The sequence below is a fragment of the Crotalus tigris genome, unplaced genomic scaffold (genome assembly GCF_016545835.1).
Source record: "Crotalus tigris isolate CLP2741 ecotype Arizona unplaced genomic scaffold, ASM1654583v1 scf7180000018468.2839379, whole genome shotgun sequence".
Classification (NCBI taxonomy): domain Eukaryota; kingdom Metazoa; phylum Chordata; class Lepidosauria; order Squamata; family Viperidae; genus Crotalus; species Crotalus tigris.
The window spans coordinates 860,484-872,748 of NW_024097024.1; the positions used below are offsets into that span (position 1 = coordinate 860,484).

The 12,265-nt window shown below is 33.8% G+C and overlaps 1 protein-coding gene across 30 annotated transcripts in view; it reads left to right on the forward strand.

The window, feature by feature from the left end:
• The window catches only part of TCF7L2 (transcription factor 7 like 2), a 218,237-nt gene that overhangs the window by 83,236 nt on the left and 122,736 nt on the right, over window positions 1–12,265 (forward strand). For all 30 annotated transcript variants that reach the window (XM_039352687.1, XM_039352686.1, XM_039352691.1 and 27 more), the window contains one exon: window positions 4,690–4,791. In XM_039352687.1, the coding sequence (XP_039208621.1) occupies window positions 4,690–4,791 (102 nt within the window). The remainder of the gene's footprint in view (window positions 1–4,689; window positions 4,792–12,265) is intronic.

Here is a 12,265-nt window from a genome sequence, read left to right on the forward strand (position 1 = left end):
AGGCCTCTGTATTGTGACTGAAATCAATACTTTTGCAGCTCTGGCAGGAAAGAAGATAAGGACTAAAGATCTCTAATTTCTTGTGTGTTTTTTCTTTAATAATGGTGTTAAATAAGAATAGATTTCTAAATTGAGAAATTATCCCAAATATTAGGTATTCTTTGCATGTTTATCAATAAAGCCTATATATATGCAACCTCTAGAACATCAGAATGCATGAGGCTTCAGTTTGAGTAGAGATTGGGACTGCATATTGAATTCTAATCCTTATTGTCCCTGAGATAGGAATTAGAATATTCAGCGGTCAGATACAAAAGCAATTATATTTGTGAACTCTACACAATTTGAGGGTGAGGTTGAACCAATGTGATGTATAGATAAAATGAAGAGCTAGAATAGATCTGAGACATCACTGTGAGTTTCACCAACCATTTTTTCTATTTTTTTTTTCGTCTACCCCATAGCACTCGTGTGGGGAAAAAGAGGGTTCCTTCACCCCCTGAGAAAAGCATACAAATAAATACAATGTGATATTATAAACTGTGTCTGAATTTTGCTTTCTATCTAATATTCATACTTGATTCTTGAATTGAAAGAGTCAATCAGGCAAAACCCAGATTTTTAAAACAAATTGAATTTCCTAATTCCTAGGATGTTCAGTGAAAATTGGAATGTTGACAGTAAAATAAAATTTATGCTAATTCTGCCTCCAAATTTCCTTTGTAGCAACTTGTATTCAGAATTTCTCACTCTATTCAATGTTTCTCAGTTTTAAGGTGTGTGGACTTGGCTAGGAATTGAAGCCAGTTGAAGTCCACATATCTTAGCTGCTAAGGTTGAGAAATATTGCTGTGTTTCTCATAGGACACTCTATTACTGTTATCTTCGTTCTGCTGAAAATAATAGATGTAAACTTATTTTTGCTGCAGTTGTAAACCTAAAAAGACAATGGAACATGTACGTCCTTCTATAAGCAGTTTTTAATGCAATGTTTTTTCTGCAAATAAGAATTCTTTCTTCTTGTTTCCAGACTGATACTTAAAATAATGTCTTGATGATGGGCTTTTTACTTGGCAGTTTATTCTATTATGCAAGTTGTTGCAGGATTAGATTGCTGCTTCCTAATTCCAATAGTATATCTTTCTCTTTCTCCTCTTTTTTCTCCCATCTGGATTGAGTTAGCTCACTCAACAGCAGGACTGAGTCTCATTTCCTTCCCCAGTAATGTTATATATACAGGCAGTGATCTTGGCCTGTCCTAACATAATTGAAAATTATGGGTACTATAGACTTGCAGTGCTGAAATGTAGACTCATAAAAATCTAGGGCTCAGGTAGCCTGTGGAGATTAGATTTGGCATACAATGAAGCTTTTATGTAAAATAAGAATTAGAAGCCACCACATTAATATTGTATTATGGCTCAAGTTTGAAGCTATTGAATAAAGCAAGTGTTTTATTCTTTGTCAATAGAGCTGGTATTTTTTTCAATTTAAACTGGATGAGGTAAAACTGTAGAGTGGATGGAATATCTGAGAGGATTCAGGAACATTCAGAATTCATCCTCTATGTTAACTCCCCAAATGTTGGACTTTTTTTTGTATATATATATTGTATAGAAACATCTCTTGCACTCCTAATGCTTATAAAGCTGCATTTTATATTTAGTTAAAATAAACTGGGTTAAATATTAATAAAAAAATCTTTTGAAGCCTGTTTCTGAAAGGCAGAGGAAGGCCAAAATTGCCCCTTTCTTTCTAGGAATAGTGACATTATTACCAAACTAAGTTGCTTTTAACTATATGATTATTTTGATTAATAGCTCAAGATTAGAGCAGTTCATTTGCTGCTATTGATGTCACCATACTGTATTCCAAAATCAGTTTAATTGAGTAATTGCAGGATTACAGGATCATGAAGAAAGCAGCAGGTGAACTGGGATGTTAATGGAAGGATAGTTTGAACCTGCAAAAGCATTTTTATACCATAAAGATTTGCTGGAAAATACTGGGTTTAACCATTTTTTTAACTACAGCTTTTTAATATTTAATAAATAGGGGAAGATTTTCTGTCTATTCTATGACAAATATAGCTTAAATCATTTTAATTCTGACTAGGGAGTGCAAAGTGTTTTGTATCTGAACTCTTGAAACTGAACGCATCCCATTTTGATCAATCTATCAGTTTCTTGTCGACAAATTGTGAAAATTATATTCCTGATATATTTAGAGAGCACCAGGTTGAAAAAAGATGAAGTAAGATATCTAGTTGGAAGCATTGTAGCAAGCTATTCTTGTAATAGACACATAAAGGAATAAAGCTCTCCAGAATTTATTACCAAATTTTTGCTATAATATAAGAGAACATTATTAAATAATGTAAACGGTAATCATGTCAATTGAATATAATTTATTAAAGCAATATATTAGCTTCTTCCTGAAAAAGTTAAACATATCATAGGTGAGAACAAAAATTGCAAATTAAGATACTGTATATTGGGGCAGATTTTAATCTAGATTTATCTGGTTTGCTGATGAACTTTATTCACATTCTGAGCATGTACATCAGCATGATACCATTTCCCCCCCCCCAAAATAAGACCAAGTTGTATATTAATTTTTGTTCCAAAAGATGCATTAGGGCCTATTTTCGGGGAAATACGATACTAAATGCATCCGTCTGGCTGATGATGTTAACTGGGGCTTATTTTGGGGTGGAGCTTATATTAGGAGTGTCCTGAAAAATCATGCTAGGGCTTATTTTCCAGTTGGGTCTTATTTTCGGGGAAACACGGTATATTAAAGTTTACTCGGCAAAGTGCAGCAGAAGCTTTTGCCTTGCTTTCATTGCAAACTCTTTAATAAATTCAGTACATTCTGTCTCATCTGGGACCAACTTTCTTTGTAAATTCTGAATCCTTTTGATTAACTTCAGTAAGAAGAATATGTCTTGGTTGTTATTGTTGGAGGGAGGGAGCTGTACCCTGTTCCTGCTTGTGCATCATGAATAGGATTGTTTACTGAGTATCAGTTTCAGGCAAACCAGCCACTTGGCTGGAAAATTACTTCTTTGTCATGGGAGTGCATATTCACCCACAAACTGGCTCTTTTATTGATTGTGCTAGTGAGCAAGTAGGAAATTGTTGGTCTAAATAAATTGTTGATGTTAAGCAAGAACATGGGGCAGAGATCTATAGTTCTCTGCTACATTTTTATAAGTGAGGCTCACCTCCTGTTGATATAAATATTTTAATAATCTATCCACAGCATTTCTCTTATCATTTTGTTACACTGCTATTCTATTTCCAAGAAGGTTTGCACATTTTATGCTATTCTGAGGGAAACCCTCAGAAATGAATCAGAGAAACTTTTTTCTAAAACATTTTAGGAGGGTTGCAGCAGAAAGCTAAGGCAAAGCAAAGGCTAGAGCATGGCAAAGATTATTCAGAAACTGCATGAGATTATTGCAGTAGGTTTATATGCAGCACCCACAGACACGTGCATTGGTGAGCATGTACGTACGAGTGTTACGATTTCTTGAAGCATGAAAGGGCCCTCCAAATAGGAGTGCATAATTAACCAAATAGGAGTGCATAATTCTGCTTTATCAGAATTAGAAGAGATGGTGGTTACCCCTGCTTTTTATTTATAGTCTTCTTGAAATCTTAGATACACCATAGTTTGTCAAGGCCCTTCTTAAAACAGAGTGATGAAAGGTGGTGCCATCTAACTTTGACAATAATATTTTCTAACTCATTAAACCAAACCATTTATTGAACAACATAAGGCCTTTTTCAGCAGATGCGGCTGGCAACTACCTGAATTGTTTTCTTCCTTTAACTCTGCTCATAGCCTCCTGGCTTTCTCACTCTCCTTTCCATAGCTTTCTGATTTTTCCTTGTACTGATTTGGGAAAAGGTCTTTTGACATATCCTCAGTGGTATTTGTGCGAGGTAATTCAAGGACCATTGGATTAATGCAGTGTTTGGATAGCCAGTGTAATGCTGGCTGGGAAATTTTGGGACTTGAAGTCCATACCTCTTCATGTTGCCAAGGTTGGGAAGCACTGGCTTCAATGCATAATTCTGAGTGAGAATTTTAGCATATGTTTCCATTAGTCACACCATTTTGAAAAATGTTAGCTTTTAAATATGAAATAGCCATGGGTGTTATCACAAATACAAATTCTAAGATAAATTTTTAAAGTTCTAATTTCTCGGTTATTGTACTTTAGGGCAAATAATGTTCAATATGGGATTACCATTCCTTTTAGTAAGACATATAAGTGGACCTTTTTGTTGTGATATGTAGAACTATTTCAATTCTTGCAGTGACAGTAATGATCATTTACCCTGCATTTTATTCCTTTCCATTTTGTCTCTCGAGAATGTCTTTTCCCATATTTAGTCCTAAGATAACAATATAAAGTTTGCCTTTTTATTTCAATAAATGTTCATAGGTAAACCCTGTAAACATCCTAGAATACAGGGGTTTTAGGTAGTCAAATAAATGTTATAAAGAAATAGTATGAAAATACTTGCTTACATCATCACTGTTAAACATTATCTTTTTTTAAAAAAAGTGTGATTTATTTGTTTTTATTTTTTTATTACATTTGGTTGTATACCTTTAAGTTATTTTTTACTGTGTTGCACAATGTTTACTTGTCTACGTCTTTCTTCTTCCATCCAGTATCTCCAGATGAAATGGCCGTTGCTGGATGTCCAGGCCGGAAGCCTACAGAGCAGACAAGCCCTTAAAGATGCCAGGTCCCCATCTCCAGCTCACATTGTGGTGAGTCACTTAAAAAGGACTTCCTTTTGGGCACTTGGGGGAAGCAGTTGGTGTTGCTGAGCATTTCTCAAATGCACCATTGATGAAACTGAGAGAATGTCACACTGTGCGAAAGTCACCTGTTAAATTTTTTTCGTGCCTTATGGAAGTGTAGACTTATTAAAGTGAATTATGTAAGTAATCATTTTGATGAGGCTGTAGAAAATTGCAGAGGAGTAAGAAACAGCTCATAAGCAACAGGAGTATTATGTGTTGTAAAAATGCTGATATAGAACATAAGAAATAGGAGTGCAAAAATTTTATTTTTTTAAGTGTCTTTTTTGTCACATAGGAAACTGATAAATACATACTGTACATTAGTTTAAGTCAATAAATAATTACGGATTATATTTTTTTTATTTAAGTTTTTGTGTTGTGTTGTTTTGCTTTTGTCAACTTAGAGGAGTTGACAGATTTCAGATTTGAAACAGTCCATGTGCTCAGGTTTATAACTAAAACACATGGCATACAAAGAAAAGGGATGGAAAAGGAAGAAGAAAAGGCATTCAGGTTTCTCTTGAAAATTAAAGGTACAAACAGTTCAAATACAAAATGAAATGGCTGCCAATTTTGTAACAGTTGGCAGGACTCTATACCAATTGGCACCTATGAAGAAGTTATAAAACAGACCTCTATTTCTGTTCTTTTTATTTGGAAAATATTTTATGCATGAATGTCCATGCACTGTACATATATGTGCAAGTAGAATATCATTTAAACATTTTAGGGCAAGTTTTTAATCATATTTTAATTGTTTATAGTTTGATCGAAATACCAGATAGATTCCTCAAATTGCAGTAGGTTAATATGAAACTTTTTTTTTCTTAAAGCCTAATATAATTATGAAAAAGCTTCTTTACAGTTGTATCTTACATTTCTTTTTGGAAAAAAGAAGAATAAAATTAATAGGTATAAGCAAAATCTAAGGCCTAAGGCACCTCAGTGCGTGTGTGTTTGTGTGTGTGTGTAATATCTTGATCATTAATAATGATATGCTTGTTATATCCTATTGATTCTTTGACATTGTTTAGGTGAAATGGTAAAGATAATCAGTTCCTTGTTCAGATTCTGTACAGTCAGTTCTTGTTTCTCACAGGAAACTGTAGTTAAGAATCCAGGAAGCTTTTACTTCTACAACCATATAGGTAAGAGGAGAAGAAAAGAGAGTAAGTGGAGGGAGAAGGAGGAAGGAGAGGCAGGCTTTAAAAAAAAACACACACACACCAAAGAAGTGGTTCATTGAAATGACCAATTACATCTGAATTAATTAATTATATATATGTGTGTGTGTGTGTGTGTGTGTGTGTGTAGGTGTCTTTGGTTATTCGGGTTTTCTCCCGCGTAAAATTGGAAGTATCTTGGCGACGTTTTGACGAAGTCCCATTCGTTATCTTCAGGCTGGTGTTTTCAGCTTCGTGCTCCTTGAAGCACGAAACTGAAAACACCAGCCTGAAGATGACGAATGGGACTTCATCGAAACGTCGCCAAGACACTTCCAATTTTACCCAGGAGAAAACCCAAATAACCAAAGACCTACATACAAATACCCGCAAAAACCTCAGAAAACAAATATATATATATATGTAGGTCTTTGGTTATTCAGGTTTTCTCCCACGTAAAATTGGAAGTGTCTAGGCACTTAGACACCAGAACTGCCTAGACACTTTCAATTTTATGCGGGAGAAAACCCGAATTACACACACACACACACACACACACACACACACACACACAAATAAAATGTTTTATGTTAAACATTGCATATATCTATCTATATGCTACTAAAACTGTCTTGTCTCTAACGTTTAACTGGGTGAAATAATACATTGTAGGACAACAATTTTTGAACCAAGGGTATCTCAGGGTGGTTAACTTATGGAATCCATCCGAAATCAGGAACACATGAATCCTGTGAGATTGAAATTTAGCAAATTTGTGTTCACTTCAGTGCTGCTGCCTGGAGGTTCAATAGACCAAGTCTACTCCAACCCTCCAGAAGTCGGGTAAACTGGTCCTGCTATCGGCTCCCAGATTCCCAGTCATTCCCCTTCCCACTACTTTTTTGCCCTTGATCATTCTTTTTCTCTGTCAGGTAAGGAAACATCTCTGAAATAATGAGAGGTTGTCTAGTAGTGACTAAAATGAAGTTTCCTTGGGCAGAATGATTGTGTTTTCATCATCTTCCATATTGCTCTGGAGAGTTTCCCACTTCCCTAGAGGAGTTTTAAAAAAACAAAAACAAAACTGGAGGTATAACTTTACTTTTTAGGATACACTGTTAGCACATATTAACTGCAGCCAAGTCTACATTTAGCCCTTTAGTAAAACAACTTCAATAAAAAGTTGTTCTATTGTCATTATTAGATATAATATAATGATTGCAAGATTTTTTTTCTGATATTCTCAATTTATTGAGATTTTTACATTGAAATATTTGACAGGAAGAAACAGTTACTTTCAAATTTCTCATTTAGGATCTGAAATTTTTTAATCTAATAATTTATGTAGTTTATATATAATCCAATGTTTTTGTTTTTCCTCTTCAAGTCCCAAGTTTATTAGAATTTTTTTCTTGCATCGAAACTATAAATCAAGACTATTCATAAATACATTAATCTATTTATTTTTACACATATATTTTTGTTATGCAATAACTTAAATTCAATTATTGCATGCCAGATAATAGTATTTTGGTAATCATATAAAAGCAAATTCCTCAGGAATTTCTGAGTTTTCTTTTCCCACTTGTGGACAAGATTTTTGAAGTCTTGGGAATACTTGGGATTTGTATAATACAACTGCCCTGACACTATAGTATATAATAAGCATATTCTGAGTAATTGAAAAAACAGCCTTGAAGATTTGTGGTGCCAGGAGAATTTGGAACACCCACAGACACTGAACCAAGGCACTGTAGGGTGAAACCACAGAGGAAATGTAATTGCCAAGTATTGTATTAATTCATCAAGAGGTTTTTTTTTGAGTCACTTTGAATTGAATTGGAAATGAACTGAGACAGGACTTCAATAATATAAGCTTACTTACTGTTAAAACTTTTGCTGCCATGTTTCATATCAACTGTACACTAAGACTCTCTTCAAAAGCCATCTCATACTTAAGATATTCCAGTAATTCAAACTAATATTTTGGTAACAAATAATTATCATTATTTGAATCGTAGCAAAATTTATATGCAAGATTTATACTGAATTTGGAATTAAGTTAGCAGCATCACCAAATTATTGGTTTTATGTTTATATTTGAAACAATATGGGAGAAAGCATCACCATTTTATGTTTCTTTGTCCTATTTTAGCAGTTCTTGTTTCTTTTCTTATACATGAGTTTTCACCCAACTAACACAGACACCAGAGATATTTGGGGTTTCATCCTTGTATCAGTTCTTCTTACTAAGTTGTTCAAATGTGTCATATTTGCACACAGATTGCAGGTTGAAATCCACCCACATTTTATGATCTTACAAAGGGAAGAACTTGTGCACCATTAATTTCATTCCTTGCAACAAGTGTGCTGTATAATGTAAGGTCAAAAAGGGCCAGTATTAGCATCCATGCAATGGCAGGTTTTGGCAGTGACACTTGGAATAGGACTGTAACCTTTTATGAATGCTGGATGTTACAGCAATTATTACTACTGCATGATTCACAAAGGAACTTTTCTTCAAAGTTTGTTGGCCAAATTAATCCTTGTGAACTGCACATAACATAATTTAAATGGATGTTAATGACATACATGTTTGTGCCTGAATATGGAGATACAGGGGCAAAACTAGGATAAAAGTGAAAATATGTGTTTAAATATAATTCTTGGCTTTTAGTATATTTCCACATGAACAGAAAATATTGTTGCTGATTGCCATTTCATTTCATAATTTCTCTCTTGGGATAAAACTGGTATTTTATGTTATGTTGCCTTTTGGGACTATATTCCTGCTTAACTGGAGAAACAGCAATCATTTAGAAATTTATGCTCCACTATTCATGAGTTTTCTGAAATGCGTAAACCCAAATGGGGCAAAAAACAAATTGGCTTTCACTTTAGTAGAGTACTTTTTTATGTGAAAAATGCATTTGGAGATAAAATTTTTTATTGTGTGCATGTTAGACTATTTTACTAGATAAACCACATGTCAATTCATAGACAAATTTCAAAATATGGTATGCTTATTTTATTATTTTTCCATTCTTATACAGCAAATCAGTAATTACTTCAAATTTTATAGATTCATCTGTGCTTAGAAAAAGCCAAAATTCTAATGTTTGTGCAATGTTACTGCATTTAACACAAAGAAAGGCCAGCCTTTTCCTTTAAATGGGAAAGTTGCTTTAGGTTGGAAAATATAATAACTGGTGTGGATAAAATGTTGTTGTATAATCTTCCCATTACAAAGCTAGTATCCAACAAATAATGTGATCACTCTGTATTCATCATCAATATCTTACCATACTTTTCTCTTACAAGGAATTGCATCTCCAGTCAAGCATTATAAATAACTTCAGGAACATATTTATATGATCACATATAAAGTTGCATGACTAGATAAATAACACATCTGTAATATCTGCAGAGATTTTTTGAACCAAAAGATCTTTTTCATTTTTATGAGTATATGTAGTAAATAAAACACAATTGCAATAAGCCAGTTATACCTATGCTGCTGATATATCAAGCTATTAGTTACTATTCACATATCTTCATTTGAGCCTTCAGTCATATATTAGTTACATATTTCATTTCATAAATTGTAATCTTGACTCAGTTCAGCAGGTGAGTGAAAGTGATAAATTTAATTTCCCATCCATCCACCCTTCCATCCCTGCAATAAATTTTCTGAATAAGGAATATAGGATACTGGACACTGCCATTTAAGCTCTTGGATAAATCAAATACAGCTGTTGAATATATTTTTTCTACCAACAGTTGAGAGTTTGTATCTATCAGATTAAACTGTTGTTGTGTTTTAACTACTTTTCCATAGAAGGCATGGCCTTTGGCATTCCATAACATTGGCATTTTAATAATCTTCATTTATCCTAAGACACTGGTAGAAAAAAGTCTGAATTAAGGAATGTGTATATAACTTTTCAGTAGCACTCAACAACTATGCTAGCAGTTTTTCCATTGTATTCTCTGTGAAAAAAGATAGAATATTCTAAATTTCTATAAAGATTAATTTATAAAACAATTTGCTAGTTAACTTACTTCTTGCGTGTGAATCAGTATGATGTATGGCATTGGTTACCTACAAGTGGGCATGAGAACACTGATAAATTTTGTTTTGGAAGTAGACATTTCTTTATATTAGATCTTGACAGAGACCGAGAGACGTCTACAGTTATTTAACCATCATTGTAACAATATTGTCAGACTTTATATTGTTTTAACGGTATATTCTATAAGATGCTGTAAGTAGGAAAAGTAATTTTGTTATCAAAGCTCTAGATACTTGACACTACACATCACCATAAGCAGGCAAGCTATACTGAAATTTAAGATGTATATTTAGTTCTACCATATTGCTTTAGGTATAGGAACCTATACTTAAATATAATTCTCAATATTTGAATTTGTTATTTCTGTTGGAGTATGGGATGAATTCTTTTAAGCACACATGGAAGACTGAATTAGGATATTGATGGACTAGCTGTTCATTAATTTGTTCTGTGAATCCTGATTATATAACAGAGACAGATTTTCTTTATTGCCCAGCTTAAAAAGCCTGCTCTTCATGCTCTCGTATGAAATGATCTAACTAAAATATTTTGAAGGCACACCTTTTAAAGCCTTCAAGTGGGTTACCTTTTCACCTTTGTTACTTACTGTGCTCAAAAGGGGCCTTGCAGAAGGGGACAGAAAGTTATATAAGCCAAGTGTGTTAGCTTGAGTTTATCACATTTCAAAACTGTCCTGATTGTTTTTGCTTTTGTGACAGAGGGAAAAGGTTTTAAGATTTGGAGATTGTTTGGAGGAAAATTAAAATGTATCTGCATGCCATGCAAATTCTTCTCCACTGTCTCCTCACACTTGCACCCACTTTGTTAGGCTGTTAGCAAGAATTATTCACAGCTTTCTTAACAGTTTCTATGTAATCAGGGAATTAATTTTGGGGCATTGTTTACTGTTTACTCCTTGATAATGTCATATGATTATGTTTTTTCCATATCAAATATTGAGTAACAATGAGACAGACTGAATGAGGTGGCTGATACAGAACTGCAGACAACTTGTTACTAAAGTTAAAATGCAGACATTTGAAGCCACTGAAAAGAATGTAGTTAAATAACAGACTATTCTAATACCACATATAATAAAAAGGATAGTGTGGAAGAACCTGCTAATGTTAATAGAAAAAGTAAACTAATATCTTAAGAGATGAAATACAGTAATAGATGAATGCAATATTTTGTATTTTAGAGATTTGAATTCAATAGTTCAGTACAATTTATACTTCAGCATTTCAGGAAAGTAACACATTCTATCCTTAAAAGGAAGATAGAAATAGTTGTTAGTCTAAACTATTAAAAGTTGATGTTTTCAAATTAAAAGAAAAAAATCACATAAATTAGCCAAAACAGGAGATAAAATCTTTATGTACTGTAACATTTACTCTGCCTGTGAAGTAAATGCTTTTGGAAACAATAAGAAAGCTCAAAAAAACACAAAGGCAGCCTGACCTTTCTAAAGGCAGGAAGGTCCATAGTTACACATTGATAGTGATTCTCAAACTTCCCTGCAGTTGTTACCTGTAATTAATTACTTCTGTGGGAGAAATATTTTGGGGTTGTTTTTTTTTTTGCACTTAATTGCCACAGTGGTAATGAATCATGACAGATGATTTGAATTATTTAGGTAGGCCACCCAGAAGAAAGTTCATAGACTTTTCTCTTTTCCTTGTAACAGCAGTCAGTATGCAATAGATTTGTATTTGTCTATTGATTGCAGTTTTAGGAACGTTATTATAGGCTATAGGGCTATTAAATGTAAGGCCTTGGTTCAGTGATATTAAAACTTGTTAAGTGATGTTTTACAGGAAGAGGATATTGACATGTAAAGTGACATGTAATCTCAAAATTGTATAATGCTAATGGCAGAAAGTGAAGAGGAACTAAAGAGCCTCTTGATGCGGGTGAAGAAGGAGAGTGCAAAAGTTGGCTTGAAACTCAACATTAAGAAAACCAAAATCATGGCATACGGCCCTCTCAATTCCTGGCAAATAGATGGGGAAGAAATGGAGATAGTGACAGATTTTATTTTTCTGGGCTCCAAGATCACCTCAGATGGGGACTGCAGCCAAGAAATTAAAAGACGCTTGCTCCTGGGGAGGAAAGCTATGGCAAATCTAGACAGCATTCTAAAAAGCAGAGACATCACCCTGCCAACAAAAGTGCGTATAGTCCAGGCCATGGTTTTCCCAA